The sequence below is a fragment of the Carlito syrichta genome, unplaced genomic scaffold (genome assembly GCF_000164805.1).
Source record: "Carlito syrichta isolate Samal-C Ts95f unplaced genomic scaffold, Tarsius_syrichta-2.0.1 Scaffold288337, whole genome shotgun sequence".
Classification (NCBI taxonomy): domain Eukaryota; kingdom Metazoa; phylum Chordata; class Mammalia; order Primates; family Tarsiidae; genus Carlito; species Carlito syrichta.
This window is the reverse complement of record NW_007232433.1, coordinates 141,627-158,901: the sequence shown is the minus strand read 5'-3', so window position 1 is coordinate 158,901 and position 17,275 is coordinate 141,627. Positions and strand designations below refer to the sequence as shown.

General features: G+C 38.0%; 1 protein-coding gene across 1 annotated transcript in view; it reads left to right on the top strand.

Moving 5' to 3' along the window:
• Positions 1-17,275, top strand: part of LYST (lysosomal trafficking regulator) — a 204,510-nt gene that overhangs the window by 54,511 nt on the left and 132,724 nt on the right. Inside the window, exons 3-4 of the mRNA XM_008053632.2 lie at positions 3,249-3,447; positions 15,578-15,668. Of these exons, the coding sequence (XP_008051823.1) occupies positions 3,256-3,447; positions 15,578-15,668 (283 nt within the window). The 5' untranslated portion in view covers positions 3,249-3,255. The remainder of the gene's footprint in view (positions 1-3,248; positions 3,448-15,577; positions 15,669-17,275) is intronic.

The window sequence follows — 17,275 nt, the reverse complement described above, 5'->3', positions numbered from 1 at the left end:
GACTCAAAAAAAAAAAAAAAAATCTACATCTATCTATCTACCTATCTATGAAATAAAGTAAGTAATGCATCATTTATATGTAATATCCTATTCACGTAAGCATGTATATATTTTATGTACATTTTTAAATCATGAAAAACATGCATTTATGTGTATATTATAAAGTTTTTTTTTACTGATATGGCATCTTATGCTTTTATAAAGTGAGATTAAAGTATTTCTTCATTAATTGTCATATCTAAAAATTCATGTTGATTTTTATTATCGTCTAGAAGGTAGGTTCTAATTCTTTTTTTTCCCCTACCTTTAAATTTTTATTTTAAAAATGTAGGGTACAATTCAGGGTTATGTATACAAATATTCATTGTGCAGGTACCCTTGTTGATGAGGTGTGCACCCTCTTCCCCAGGCACTTTCCACTACTACCAATCCCACCTCCCCACTGCTTCATACCCCCAGAGTTTCTTTCTATTGTCAATCCTTTTCTTATAGTATTACGATAGCTGTTCAAGGTGCACTTATGAGTGAGAACAGATGATACTCAGTTCTTTGTTTCTGTGAAAGGTCACTTAGTATTATAGACTCTAAGTCTATCCAGGTTGCTGTGAAGTTCATGATTTTGTTCTTCTTTATGGCTGTGTAATATTCCATCATGTATGTGTCCCATGTTTTTCTTATCCAGTCCTCTTTCGACGGACAGTATGGTTGGTTCTTTGTTCTTGCTATTGTGAACAATGCTGCGATAAACATACATGTGCAGGTATCTTTTTTTATAGAGTTATTTGGGTTCTTCCAGGTATATTCCCTGTAGGGGGATTGTGGGGTCATATGGAAGGTTGATTTTTATAGCTTTTAGAAATTGCCACACTGTTTTCCACAGAGGCTGCATAGTTTACACTCCCACCAACAGTGTAGAAGTATTCCCTTTTTGCCACATCCTCTCCAGCATCTGTTATTTTTTGAGTTATTGATCATGGCCATTCTGACTTGAGTTAGGTAGTCTCTCAGTGTGGTTTTAATTTGCATTTCTTTGATGACTAGTGAGGCTGAACATTTTTTCATGTATCTGTTGGCTGCTTGTATGTCTTCTTTTAAGAAGTGTCTATTCATATCTTTTGCCCACTTTGTAATGGGGCTGTTTGTTTTTTTCTTTTCAGCACATTCAAGTTCCTTGTAGGTTCTAGATGTTAGGACTTTGTCAGACATAAAGTTGGCAAAAAGAGACAGTCTGTGGGCTGTCTCTCTGCTCTCTTGATGGTTTCTTTGACTTTGCAGAAGCTTGTCAGTTTGATGAGGTCCCATTTGTCTATCTTATCTCTTATGGCATGGGCACTTGGGGTTTTGATTGGGAATTGGTTGCCAGTTCCAATTTCCATAAGGGTGTCTCCTGCATTTTCTAAGGTTCTTATAGTTTGAGGTTTTATGTTTAGGTCTCTGATCCATTTCGAGTTGATTTTTGTGTATGGGGATAGGTAGGGGTCCTGTTTCAATCTACATGTGGTTGTTAGGTTCTAATTCTTACTATAATTGTTTAGTTTTTCACATTTTTAATATTTTAAAATTGTGAAATGTGTGATTTGTAGTGGTTGCTGTCTTAGAAGCACTTGTTAGGGGGCTACACTTATGAAGTGGTTCACCTTGCTTGTGCATGAGTGAAGCTGGTGATAGACTTTCACATTGGCAGTGCTTCAGTTGACATCTGTGCTTTGCTGTGGGGTTTTAAATGTTTTCCTGATTGTTTTCTGAAGCTTTCTGCTGGTCCCATCTGGTTGGTAAAATGAAGAAAGTACCAGCATCAAAACTTAGAGAATGAAGTTAGCAGCTTTGAAAGAAAATCCCAGGAGTGCTAATGCAGTGGTCTTAAAAACGCTGTATTTGTAGATGGTCATAGTGGCCCATAAGGTGATACTGTAAGGAAACATTCTATGTGATATGAAAGCATTGTGTCATTGTTTAATTCTTTAGTGGTGTACTAAATAATCACATATAAAATTGGTAACAGATTAGGTGAAATATGTTTAAGTTGGATAAGTATGGATTGAATATAAATTAGGTTATTAATTATTGAGCTAAGAGGCCCTAGAATGAGGAGGAAGCAAAGTAGTATTGGGAATTTCTCTGGTTTTTCTCTTTCTTGTTTATCTGCTTCTCTTTGCATCCTGTTAGCTAATTTTTACTCAGTTGGTATGAGCTTCAACTGCTTCATACTGACCACCACAGGCCCACCTTTATGTGATCTTTCTGCGCATCAACTATGATATTTCAGTTCAAATGTCTAAGAGAAAGAAAGGAAACCTGACTGGTCCTATTTCTCTTTGCTGCCACACTACACGAGTCACATCTGTGGCCAGCATGGATTGTGGCTGAATCAGGTGTGCTTCAATTGATTAAGACCCAGAGCCCCACTGTCTCTTGGCAGGAGGCATAGTCATATGGCCCATTGCCCTCTCAGCAAGGACTGTGGGGAGGGCTCCCCCCAAAAAGGGTGATGAGGCAATATATATCTTATTTAACATCTCTGGGTTAGTCACTTTTTAAAGGTGACTGCGTGTCTCAAACTTACTTTTAGCACAATGATGAAGTTATTTTGAAGCCTTTTGGGGATTTTGTTGTTCGTGATTTTTTCTTCTGAATATGTACATTTTTCTCTATTTTTTTGTTCCTTCTCCATCTGTCTACTTTACCTTATTATTTTCCTTACTCTTAAAATGTCCCATTACCCTTTATTTGGTACATGTATATAGTAACAAGTGGAGTTGCATAACTTTAGCTGCTAGAATTATTAAAGTTTTATTCACCTTTTTTTTTTTTCCTTACAGTATCTGACCTCTGGTGTTTGGGGAGGGTAGATCAGTGATTGTGGGCTCCATCAGGTGAAATGGTTAATATTTTTAAAATATTTCTTTATCTGTCTTAAAACATGTAAAGCAAGAACATCTTATACGTAGTGGGCTTATTTTTATTTTATTCCAGAGAGAAAATGTTTTCTATCTAAGTACTGTTACTTACCCATTCTTGGCTGTACCTAGGCAGTTCAAACTTGGGACTCATTTCTGCCGTGGCAGGAATTATTTAAGGAGCGCCTGACTAGGTCAGAACTGTGCCTGAAAAATTACAGAATTGAGTACCAATACCCAATAAATCTAAGTTAATTTTCTGTTAGAAACAAACCAACAACAAAAACACATTGCTTTAAAACTAAAAATGTATTTATTTTTCTAATCTTTTTTGTAATATTTACTTTATAGCTCGGTCATGAGCACCGACAGTAACTCATTGGCACGTGAATTTCTGACCGATGTCAACCAGCTTTGCAATGCAGTGGTTCAGAGGGTGGAGGCCAGGGAGGAAGAAGAAGAGGAGACACACATGGCAACCCTCGGACAGTACCTTGTCCATGGTCGTGGATTTCTGTTACTTACCAAGCTAAATTCTATCATTGATCAGGTAATGTTTTCATATCAAACAATTCTTTTCACCAGAATCTTATAGTTAATTATAGATACATAATGTCTGGGTTTTATAGTTTCTGAAATCTCTTTGAGATAAAGTCCTCTCTCTCATATTACTCCAATTTTAAAAGTTCCTATTTATGACATATTGTTTATTTAGATATTTAGATGTTTTCAAAATGTCTAAAATATCTTTTTAAAAAATTTTTTTAGTTAGAGTCTCTCACTCTGTCGCCCAGGCTAGAGTGCTAGAGTGCTAGAGTGCAGTGGCATGCTCAAGGCCACTGCAGCCTTGACCTGCTGGGCTCAGGTGATCCTTCTGCCTCAGCCTTCCAAGTATCTGAAACTATAGGCATGTGCCATCATGCCCGACTAATTTTTTGATTTATTGTAGAGATGAGGTCTCGCCATGTTGCCCAGGCTAGTCTTGAACCCATGGGCTTAGGCAACCCTCTCACCTCAGCCTCCCAAAGTACTGGGATTATAGGCGTGAGCCACCACGTCCAGCCTAAAATATCTTAAAATTATAAGTGGCCTTTCCTCTAAAAGTTTCATATTGCTATGTTTTTTATCCTAATAACGGTGAGATAACTATGATTATTAGTAGAGATGTAAGATTATAATTCAGAAACATGATGAATTTGCCTTTTCAGTAAACATCAAATATGTTTTTGAAAAGTTTTGTGTCAATTATATTTAGGGAATCTGCTAATTCTAGAGTGAAAGCAGGGAGTCCTTTTGTGTAAATGAATAATTGCTGAGTCCTTTAGCTTGTATACATCTATTTTCATACGTTACTGATTTTGGTTAATGTATGGTATGGCCATATGTTTTTACTGTTTTCTTATTTTAGGATTAACAGAATTTAATTAAAGCTAGTCAGGAAGAGAAAGACGCTTTCTTCTACCTTTCTTTTGCAGATGAGAAAACTGAGATCCAGAAACATTTAGTAACTCTCACAAGGTTAACTTGAAGGTCAAATGTAATTTATATCTTTATTTAATTTTATTAGAAAACAAATAATTATTTTGTGAAAGGAAAAATTCTATCACCTTCTTTCAGGGGACTATTAATGTTTTTAGATAATAATACTTCAATGATCTTGAATTGAAAAGATAAAGTCTTTGTAGCACCAATCAGATAGATTTTTTTTTAATACTTTGAATGTTGCTGGTATTAGATCATGATCTTGGCCACGTTAAATAACATTTGCTTGCTATGAAAGCATTTTGCTAATACATACACATATCAAGCAAATAAGAGGCTAAAATGAAATGGTGCCCCTGTTTTCACTGTAAGCTAAGGAATCTAACAATGTAAATTAGGGAGCATTTGTTCACTGTGGTATCTATCTCTCATGTATTTTTTTTAGGACATTTGCAACTTTATGCATTTTTATTTTTCTTGAATGTGATTTGTTAAATGTGTGATTAAATATAATTCTATTTTTGTATACTTGTATGACTTTTCTATAAGTAAATTTAAAATCATAAAAAATTATGTTAGACTATTTATAGTGACTTTTTATTTTGAAATTTTGATTATTTAATATGCTAACTGACCAGGTGCAGTGACTCATGCGTGTAATCTCAGCACTTTGGGAGGCTGGGGTGGGAGGATCACTTGAGGCCCGGAGTTCAAGGTCAGCCTGGGCAATGTAGTGAGACCTTGTCTCTACAAAAAGTTTAAAAAATTAACCTGGCATGGTAGCATGTGCCTGTAGTCCCAGCTGTTCAGAAGGCTTGAGGTGGGAGGATTGCTTGAGCCTGGGTAATCAAGGCTGTAGTGAGCCAGGATTATATCACTGTATTCCAGCCTGGGTGACAAAGCAAGACCTTATCTCAAGTAAAAAAGATGCATACCCTGCTCTGTTCATCTTCTTACCCCACATTAAAAAAAGAAATCCAGTCTTTTGATCTCTTTTTTTAAAGATACCATATAAATAGCATCAGAAATATCAAATACCGAGGAATAACTCTAATAAAATATGTACAGTACTTCTTCATTCTATAAAACATTGTTGAGAAAAACTAAAGAAAATCCGAATGGATGGAAAATTATATAATGCCTGTATGTTGAATGAATCAGTATTCTAAACATGATCTATGTGTTTTGGTCCAACCCAATCAAAATCTCAGAAACTCTTTAAAATAGCATAATTATTGAGCTGTCATACATAACAGACTTTAAAAGTGTGACTACACAGTTTTTTCACTGGTTTATTCAGCAGATAATTAAGTGCCTACTATGGTCCAGCACCTCTGCTAGATGCAGAGATGAAAGAACAGAGACTGTCTTTACAAAGAACTCTTAGCTTTTGAAGAGACGGACAGATAAATAAATGATGGCAAAATAGTGTGAAAAGCATTTGGAGAGTGTAGAGGAGAGGGTCATCAGGAAATGCTTCTTAGAGATATTGATAACTCAAAATAGGAGTTAGTAATGTAAAGCGGCAGGAAGCACTAGACCAAGGGAACTGTAGATGCAAAACACGGAGGGCTAGAGAAAGAACAGCGCCCTCAGTGAACCACAAGTAGTTTAGTGAAGTTAGAGCAAAGGCTGAATGTAGTGGGACTGGGCAGTGAAGAGGAACTGAAAGGCAGAGACCATGGCATGGCATGCCTCATATACCATTAAGGAGTCTTAATTTTATCCTCATACTATTAGGGAGATTTTTAAGGAAGGGAATAGTCCATTAAAATTATTCTTTAGATTTGGCAAGTACGTTCATAATATTGGCAAGAATTTCCGGAAGAGAATAACACACTTAAATCTAGTAAAGGCAATGAATGATAATACATAAGTAAATTTTAAGGTACCACATCTAGTTCTGCAGTTTCTGTTTACACATACCAAGGTTTATCTATGCATTATTGGTCTGGCATGAATGAGAGGGTATGGGCAATGCTGGCATTCCTGTCTCTTGGAGTAGTGAATTTATGATCACAATGGACATCTACATGATGGTGCGATCCACAGAGAGTAGATAATTTATTGGGTTATTGCCCCAGTTGGGTATTGACCCATTGTCCCAACTGGTAGATTAGAGCAATGAGTATATCAGTTGGTTGTGGTGTAACAGACTGAATTCCAAAACTCCGTAGCATAAAATAACAATGGTTTATTTGCTCACGATTCTGTGAGTTGGCAGCTCAGGCAGGGCTCTGCTGGAGTAGCCATCTTGGCTTCTTGTGGTGTCAGCCTGGCTTACACCTGAATTTGCAGTCAGCAGACTAACTGAGGGGTGTTGACTGGACCGCCTCAGTTCTCACCCACTGTGGCCTCTCCTCTTTCAGTAGGCTAGATTCACCTTTACATGACGTGACGGTGGAAGCATCCCAAGAGGATGTGGAGGTTGCAAGAAGTCGCATAACATCATTTCAATCAGTTTATTTTTCAAAGCAAGTCCCTACGTCAGCCCAGATTTAAAGGATGGGGAAATAGACTTCATCACTTGATTAATTAGTGTGTGGCCATATTTGTCTGCCATAGTCTCCTCTCTGACCAAAATTACTAGCATTCCTTCCATACTTACTCCCTGCCTCCCAGGCTTCTTGAAGTATTATTCCGTCATGGCATCGTGTTCCAAGTTCATGATCTCATGATATGCGTCAGTTCTAGATATAGATGAGTCTTCCATGATCAGTAATCTGTTGCAGCCCTTCTTAATTGAGAAACTTGTAAACGAAAAAGACAGGTTTTCTGCCCCCCATACACCCTGCTTATTGTGATGATACAGGGAAAGTTAATTGCAATAGATACATTCAACAAGGACAGAGACAGGAGGCACATAGCAGTCCCTCAGCCATGGATGTTCTGAAATCCAGTCAGGCACCTGGTGTCACACTCTCTATTCTGGGGACTAGGAGTATGTTTTTCTTTTGTGAGAGTGGTTCCCTGTCTATTTTTCTCCTGACTCTTGGTTCCACTCTCTGAGGTGTCTTCTTTTTTCCAGAATAGTCAGTCATGTATAGCTTTCTCACCTTGCTTCCTGCCTGTAGAAAAGTGGGGGCCCAGAGGCCTTTTTTCATTTTGGATTATTTCTGTACCTTTTAGGCAAAACCGTTAGTACTTTTTACCAGTATAACGTTCTTAAAAATGTCATGGATTTCCTCTGAATCTTAATGGGGTTCACTTCATGCCCCAAAGCCACATCTGTCACTGTTTTTGAGACAGACCTCTCTACTTTAGTCATGTAAAGCTTGTGCAGAACAGTGTCCTCAAGATTCTTCATAGTACTTTTGTGTAGCTGACAGGGTCTACTAGGTACCACCTTAAGTCTTCTGGAACCTTAACAAAGAGTTTATGGCCACTTAATTATTAACCATTCTTTGCTCAGAGGGAGGAGTACAGGGAGTGAAGACTGTCTGGGCAAACTACAGCCTGCAGGCCAAATCCTGCTGCCATTGAATGTGTTTGTACAACATACAATACCATATAAAAACTAAGAATCGTTTAAAGGGTTGTTAAATGAAACAGAAAGGTATGTGATAAATACAATATATGGCTCACAGTCTATAATTATTTACTATATGGCCTTTCATGAAGACAGTCTGCAAATCCTGGTCTAATTCAAGAAAAACTATTAGCATAGTAGTAGACATCAGTGGGAAAAACAGTACATAAAGCATAACCATCCTGAGTCATCAAAAACATTTGATAAAATTGACACAAATTCTAAAAACAAGAGTAGAATAGAGAATTGCTACCATATACAAAAAATAGAAGAATCAATTATATATATATATATATATATTTTTTTTTTAATTTTATTATAAAGATGTGGGTACAATTCAGGGTTAAGTATGCAAATGTTCATTATGCAGGTCCCCTTGTTGATGAGGTGTGCCCCCCTTCCCCAGGCAGATTCCCACTACTACCAATCCCACTTCCCCACCCACCTCTCGGCAGTTTCCCGCTACTGCCAATCCTTTTCTTATAGTATTATGATAATTGTTCACTTATAAGTGAGAACAATTGATACTCAGTTCTTTGTTTCTGTGAGAGATCACTCAGTGTTATAGACTCTAAATCCGTCTAGGTTGCTGTGAAGTTCGTGATCTTGTTCTTCTTTATGGCTGTGTAATATTCCATTGTGTATATGTACCATATTTTTCTTATCCAGTGCTCTTTCGATGGGCAGCATGGTTGGTTCCATGTTCTTGCTACTGTGAACAATGCTGTGATAAACATACGTGTGCAGGTATCCTTTTTATAGAGTGATTTGAGTTCTTCCGGGTATATTCCCAATATGGGGATTGTGGGGTTGTATAGAAGGTCGATTTTTAGATCTTTTAGGAATCGCCACACTGTTTTCCACAGAGGCTGTATTTAGTTTACACTCACACCAACAGTGTAGAAGTATTCCTTTTTCACCACATCCTCTCCAGCAGCTGTTGTTTTTTGAGTTATTGATGATAGCCATCCTGACTGGAGTTAGGTAATATCTCAATGTAGTTTTAATTTGCATTTCTTTGATGACTAGTGAGGCTGAGCGTTTTTTCATGTATTTGTTGGCTGCTCATTTGTCTTCTTCTGAGAAGTGTCTATTCATGTCTTTTGCCCACTTTTTAAAGGGGCTGTTTGTTTTTTTCTTTTTGGCACGTTTCAGTTCCTTGTAGATACTGGATGTTAGGCCTTTGTCAGACATACAGTTGGCAAATATTTTTCCCAGTCTGTGAGCTGTCTCCCCACTTTCTTGATGGTTTCTTTGGCTTTGCGGAAGTTTTTCAGTTTGATGAGGTCCCACTTTCTATCTCATCTCTTATGGCATGGCCACTTGGGGTTTTGATCGGGAATTGGTTGCCAGTTCCGATTTCCATAAGAGTATTTCCTGCATTTTCTTTTTTTTTTTTGAGTTGGAGTCTCACTCTGTTGCCCAGACTGGAGTGCAGTGGCCACTCCCAACCACCACAGCCTCGACCTGCTGGGCTCCGGTGATCCTTCCGCCTCAGCCTTTCAAGTAGCTGGACCTACAGGCATGCGCTACCATGCCTGTCTGGTTTTTGATTTATTGTAGAGATGAAGTCTCGCCAAGTTGCCCGGGTAGGTCTCAAACCCGCAGGCTCAGGCAATCCACTCACCTCAGCCTCCCAAAGCACGGGATTACAGGCTGAGCCACAGAGCCCGGCTGCATTTTCTAAGGTTCTTATAGTTTGAGGTTTTACATTTAGGTCTTTGATCCATTTAGAGTTGATTTTTGTATATGGTGATAAGTAGGGATCTTGTTTTAATCTTTTGCATGTGGCCAGCCAGTTTTCCCAGCACCTTTTATTGAATAGGTTCTCCTCTCCCCAGTGGTTGGTGGTGGAGGCTTTGTGGAAGATGAGTTGGTTGAGAAATTGAGATTTGCTTCAGGAATCTCTATCCTTTTCATTGGTCTATATGCCTATTCTTGTACCAATACCAGGCTGTTTTGGTTATTGTAGCTTTACAATAGAGTTTAAAGTCTGGGAGTGTGATACCTCCCACTCTGTTTTTTTTTGTTGTTGTTGTTGTTTTTTGCTTAGGATTGTTTTGGCGATTTGTGGTCATTTATGTTTTCATATGAATTCCTGTATTGCTTCCAGGTCTGAGAAGAATGCTGCTGGTAACTTAATAGGTATTGCGTTAAATCTGTAGATTGCCTTGGCTAGGATGGACATCTTAATAGTGTTGGCTCTTCCAATCCATGAGCATGGAATATTTTTCCATTTGTTTGTGTCATCTTTGATTTCTTTGTGCAGTGAATAATATTTTAAATAAGAAACTCTGCATAGGACCAGTGTAAGCATAACTCTGTTACTGTTTTTGTTTGGTATCATGTTTTAAAGACATGGAACAGCGAACTGGAATATGAAAGTAATTACAGCTAAATGTGGAAAAGATGGATAAATCAAAATACTATTTTCAGAAAGATCCAAAAATTTATGCAGAAAACTGTTTCATGAAGTTATAGAACATAAAACAAACTTAATATTACCTTGAGCTATAGATATATACAGCTAGAAAAGAAAAGGAAAGACAACACTACTATTTACAGTACTGATAAGGTAATTTTGGTATGTGTGTGTACAAGGGAGGGACCCCCAAAAAACTGGAATTATTTTTTGGAGGGCGGGCCCCTTATAGTACAGGCTTCCCCACTAGGTAAATGTTCTTGGAACCTATCAGCATCAGTTACTAGCTAGCATTGTTGTGAGAGGCTGCATTCAGCTTCTGTGATTTTTTTTTTTTTTAGATTTCTTTCAATGCATTTGCCAGTTTTATGATAGGTGATTTACGAGTGCACCTGTCTGCATCACACTGAGTGTTCAGTGGTTTTTGACCAAAACAACGGCATGAACCTGATACCCCACCCTCCCTAGTCACCCAGTCTTGCCCTGAGCAACTTTTTTTGGTCTCCTTGGTTGAAAAAAGTCCTCAAAGGGAAATGTTTGCCCACGTGGAAGAGGTGAAACAAAAGCCAGAAGTGCTAAAAGGCATCAAAATTGACAAGTTCCAAAACTGTTTTGAGCAGTGGATAAAGCGTCTTGATAGGTATATTGCATCAAACAGAGAGTACTTTGAAGGTGACTGAAGTTAAACATGTTAGAATACTTTTTCTCCACTATGTGAAGACAGTCTCTACAAGCCAGGAATAGGGTTCTCACCATGAACAAAATCTGCCAGCATCTTGATTTTGAACTTTCCAGCCTTCAGAACTGTGAGAAACAAATGTTTGTTGTTTAAACCAAAAAAAAAAAAAAAGAATAAATACACAATTTTTTATTAATAAATTCTAGATTTTTGGGGGGTCCTCCCTCATATATGCATATGTACATTAGAAATAATTATAAAATACAAGAAATAGAGGATATATATAGCACATACCATATATTCTTCCATATGCATGGAAGGTTACATTTAATTAGCATGTTGAGATACAGATTTAAAGTAATACTAATAATATCTAAATACCAAAATAACTTCAGTAGCTTTCCAGTCACATTCTGGATTAAGTTCCTTAGCATGTTATCCAGAGGCTGCTGAACTCCAGTGATCCAGTGCCCATCTACCTTTGCAACTTCCTAGACATCAGCCTGGTTTGAGATCTCAGCCCTTTCCCACTGGCTCACTTGCCCATTCTCTCCCATCCTGTCACTTCTACTTCTGGATGACTAGGACAGGCAGTTAATTAAAAACTCAGTCTAAACAATAGTTATGAAAAGGGCTAGTGCTTGGCATCTGGTAGGTACTTAAAATATATTTCTTGCCAGGCATGCTGGTTTGCACATGCAGTCCCAGCTACTCAGGAGGCTGAGGTAGGAGAATCTGTTGAGCTAAGAGTTTAAGACCAGCTAGGGCAACATAGTAAGAGCCATCTTTAAAAAAAGTAAAAATTAAAAAAATTAGCCAAGTGTGATGGCACGTCCCTGTCATCCTAACTACTTGGGAGGTTGAGGCAGGAGGCTCATTTGAGCCCAGTAGTGTATGTGACTATTGTATATACTTAGGGCATTGGGTGAAAACTAGAGCTTGGTTTGAAATAGGAGGTTACAAGTTCTAGTTTGCCAGGGTTCCCACAAATAAGATAAAAAGATTTTATGACTTTGGGGCTAGAAAGCATAAATAAATCTGGGAATTTACAATACCTAAAAAAGTAATAGGTCCAGAGGATTCAAGAGAGCTGCTCTGATGTTGAATTCTGCTAGAAATTATGGTAATTGAATGTGAAGAATGAAAGAACTTCTCTTCTCCACAGCTATATTGGGCAGCAAGAGAGTGAGGGATGTTCCCCTCAGGACTTCAGTTCCAGTAGAAGTGACAAAAAAACCAAAAATCTGCCTTTGCTTCGAGCTCATTCTTTTGAAAGGCCCGTGGTTTATAAGAACTCACCTGGTTGGTGAAATGGCAGCAACAGGCTGGAAGTCCTGAGAGGAGACCGGTAGTCTTAGGTTGGAGTGGAGGACAAGCGTCACAGAAGAGGCATTGCTGTGGCTGGGCCTCCAGGGTGTTTGGAAGGCTTAGCTAAGTGGAAAGGAGTGAGGGATGTTCCAGACCCTGCGTCACGCGAGGCCAGGAGGCAGGAGTGTCTGTTCACGCCGTGGTGATGATTTGCCAGGGCACTGTTGTGGAGCCGCAGTGTTAGGGCAGTGTGTCTGTTGTGCTTCTTCACAGAGCCTCGAGGTTTCTGCATGCTCTGTTAGAATGCTATTCGTTCGTCTGCCAAAGGTAATGACTTGGATTAGGAGGACTCTGCAGGAAGTCGTGCCTAAAACTGGCTTCCTTTTTTTTTAAGACCATGTACATTTTTACCAGCGACTAAAAAGATATTGAGGTATACTGAGTATGAGCTATACTTGGAAATGTTATCCAGGCATCTTTAGCCTTATTAGTTTTGAAGTAAATCATATGGAAATGAGCCCTTTGAACCATTTTTTGCATTGCACCCAGAATTTAAAGTCATTCACACAGCGACCATTTATTGAATACCCAGCTATGTGTTGGGTGACAGAAAAGGGGGTGATTGCTGAGGATTAGGGCCTGAGCCCTGGAGTTCATGCTTGAGAGAGGACTGGGAAGTCTGTCAGGGAAAGTTTCCCATCATATTTAGAGGCAAGTCCAGACGACTTTGCATGGCTTCCAAGGCCCCATTAAATCTGACACTGTTCACCTGTCCAAACTACAGCCTCCAGCCTCGTCTCCCCCTTGCTATAGACTCCAGCCACACTGGCCTTCTTGCTTTCCATGGAAAAAGCCAAACCCATTCTTAGGCCTTCAAATACTTGCTAGGAGCGCCTCCAAATCTTTGTATAAATGCCTTTTTCTCGTCAGTTATCTGCTCAAATGGCCCATCTTAAAGAGCTTATCCAAAACAGCCTCCTTTTGTCACTCTGCAGTCCCTTTCCTGGTTAATTTCCTTCATAGCCCAGCTTTCCATCTAAAGTGTTCTTATTTGTGTCCATTATTTTCTGTCTCCTCTGTTAGAATGTTGGCCTCATGAGAATATGGATGTTGTCTTTCTTATTCACCCCCACATCTGAAGTGCCTGGCCCATAGAAGGGGGCTCAATAAATACTAGATGAATGAATAAAAGAGGAAGATGGGCATTTAGACATTAACCATATTCAGCAAATGGTTGCTGGAATGGAAGTAAATCATGAAAGCTAAATTTACCGAGGGCAGGGTATTAGATTAAGTCTCTCCAGAGGGGAACTAGAACCTGAAGAATTAGTTGGCGTTTGGCAGATGGGAGGATGGGGATAGGAGAACTGCAGAAATAGTGTATGTAAGGAAGTCATACTGGGGAGTACAGAGACCAGCGGTGTCCAGGTGAAACCCTTACCAGCTGGACACGTGAGGTGGGCTCAGGTGTGGTGGTAGGAGCTGAAATCGGACAGTCAACAGGAATCATGTTATGAAGAGGCATCTAAACCTTTTTGAAAAGGAGGGGTAGACGTTACTTTCAAAGACTTTTGAGTCTTTTCAAAACTAGGATGCTAGAAGGAACAGTCTGAAGGTTCTGACTTGGCTTTCTCACTTCCTTTGACTCTTCAGTATATGGAACTAATCACACCCTTAAAACCGTATTTGTTAAGGTCACCGCAGCCCTCTAGTTGCTAAATGCTTTTCAGCTGTCATCTTACATAGCTAAAGAGCAACAGGTTTGTCCCTGTTGACTCTTTGCTCAACTGCTATCTTCCTTGGTTTCTCTGGTTGTATGTCTCTTTGAGAGGGCTACTTTTCTGTCTTTTTTGCTGGCTTCTCTCCAGCAGGGCCCATCGTTAATTCTTTAAATATTCTCCAGAGTGCCATTCTCAGCAGTCTCTTCTTATCTTTCTGTACTCTCATTCTGAGAAATCTCATATATTTTCTTGACTTCCACCCTCATGTCTCCCAAATCTTTTTATTTACTTCACATTTTTTTCTTAAGTTCCAGATGTATATATTCAGTGTTTACGGAAAGCCCTCTCTTTGGATATATCCCACAGGCATCTCAGACTCAGTATGTGAATCCATCATCTTTACCCCACCTAATACCACTCCTAAATTTCCTGTATCGGTGAACACATCATTTGCTAGCCTCGATGGCTAAACCAGAAACCTGTGAATCCTTTTAGATCTTTTTCTTTCCTCCCACAGGCCCATAAATAATCAACTGCAAGTCATTTTAGTTCTACCTCACAGTTTCTCAAATGTGTCTCCTTTTCACTTCTGTTGTCACTGTACTTGAGATAGTCATCATCTCTCTCATCTGGATTATTGGTTCCCTGTCTCTAGTACTGACTGCTGTCCCTTCCCCCAATTCTGTTCAGCAAATCTGATGGTGTCACCCTGACTGCCTCCCACTGATTGGTGTAAGGAAAGATTTCAAACTTGGTTTGTCATTAAATCCTTGACCACTCATGCTCCAGGTGTTTGAGGTCCACCTCCCATCCAGTTCCAACTTCTAGCTGATAATGATTGCTCCTTTTTCTGAACTCCTAGACTGAATACCTATACCACCACTGCTCATACTACATGCCTTCTATTGTTCTTTAACTGTTTGTATGTATGTATCTTATGGACCAAATGAGGGGACTTCTCCAGGGCTTGGACCATATCTTCCAGAAAGGGTAAGACAGTAGTCCTGTGAACATAGTGTGCAGTTAATAAATATGTATTGGATTACCTTCACTAATAAGTCTTTCTCTTATTGTATATATTATTTATTAATAACATCAATTTCTCTTTTAAAAATTGTTATCTCTGAGCTTTACATTTAACAGCATGAGGACTTTACTTTTTTCTAGTAACTTTGTGTTATTGGTTTGCTTAACTTAGGACTTAACTTTTCATTTTCACCTAGCAAATCAGTTTTTTTTTTTTTCATAGGTGAGGAATTCTTGTGATGTGCATGGTGGTAATAACAGCTATTTTGGGGAATATCAGCAAGAATGTGCTAAATACCATCAAATATTCTTACATTCTTCTGTCATTGGAAAGGCCTATAAACTTAAAAGTATCACAGCTTGACTGGATTTAAGATAGGTTAACCTGATTCTTAGCTTCTCAAAAACAGCCTTTCAAGAAAAAGGGGTTTTTGTTCAATTTAAGACAAGATATTAGGAGTGAATGTCTCTCATCCTCTTAGAACATGAAGGATTCTTTTGTTTCTGACGCAGGCATTGACGTGTAGAGAAGAACTCCTGACTCTTCTTCTGTCTCTCCTTCCACTGGTGTGGAGGATACCTGTTCACGAAGAAAAAGCAGCAGGTATTTTTTTTTCTTTATCGTATCACTGGCATTATCAGAATTCCACTGGAAAAAAATTCCATTGAGAAGTTACTCCTGCCTGAATGGTTGACACAGCTTCTGATTCAGAATAGTATTATTATTGTGATTGAATATATACTAAATTAATTCTTTCAATAATACAAAAATCATGGTGCTTCCTAGGGGATTACTCAAATGTATTGATGATTAGAAAATATATGAAGAAGCAGAACATTTATCAAAAGGAGGAAATTTAGGTATGCAGCATAACATCAGAAAAATGGATAGTAAAAAGTTGGAAGAAATAAAGTTTCTATGCTTGTAAAGATGGTTTTCTATTAGCAGTACTCTATAAATGACTTTTACAGTGTTTCATTTAGTTTTTGTAATGTTGCCTTTAAAGGAAAAATTTGATGTAATGTTTTGTTTCAAGGCTAAGTAGAATTATTCCATCTAAGATCAATAGATATTTTTAATTTTTTATTTTGAAAATATTGCACACATATAGTACGTGAAACTTTTAATATTTTACCTTTGACCATTTCTGTCATATGTGAGTTGTGAAATGTTTGAAGATTTCTCAGGCAAAAAAAAAGAAAAAGAAAAAAAGCCCTTCTATATTGTATTTTAATGCCTATATTTTTAGTGAATTCCATTTCATTTTTAGTTACCCCTTAGGGAGTTATCTAAGGTCTTGTAATATTGTTTTCCTGCTTATTTGTTGATTCCCTAACTCTCTGCTTTTATTCTCTTCTGAGTTTGAAGAATTCACAAATTGTTAATCACTTAAGAAATCTGATTAATGCTCTTTTGGGGAGGTTGTCTTCATTGCCTGCATCATTTGCGTGGGTGGAATTTGTCAAATTCTTTTTAATTTTTCCTCTTCTCACCTGACTTGTTTTCCTCTGTTAGTTATAGCACAAATCTTTTATTTACAGATTTTTATTTATTTACTCTAAATTTTAACTATATCTTTTGCATAGATTTTCTTATATATTATTGCAAAAGGAAAGACCAATTTAATTATTTTTTTAGTGAGTGTTAATTACACTCCAGAACCTATCTGTGCACTGAGGATGAAATAGTGTTGTTGAAATAGTGTTGAAATGACTGGTGCCTAGTTCAGTACATGAGACATGTGAGGAATAACTTGAATGAACAACTCTTTTAACTTCAGTTAAACATTTGGTGCATAGTGCATGCTTTCGAAATAACTTTGGAAATTTTTAGTTCTTAAGTTATATCAGGCCTATAAACTAAATACTGTTTTTGAAATATAATATGTGTTTGTGTCTTAATTAGTGGTACTAAGGAAGGAGATTTGTAAAATGGTATGAACAGTAGCACTAAATAGCAGATAATCTAAAGCATCTCTTATGTTGAAGTTAGATCTAAAGTAATATATGACTTTAGATCAGATTCACTTTCTTAATTCTATTCTCCTTTGTTATTTTTAATATCAGTTTGTATCCTTTGAACCAATACCACCTGGTGTTCTTAGAGTGAGGATAAGTTGGGAGAAAGTAACTCAGAGACATAACATAACTGAAATGAATCAGCCCTGTAGCAGAAATATACTGAGGATAAACTCCTGAAGTGGGTGGCAA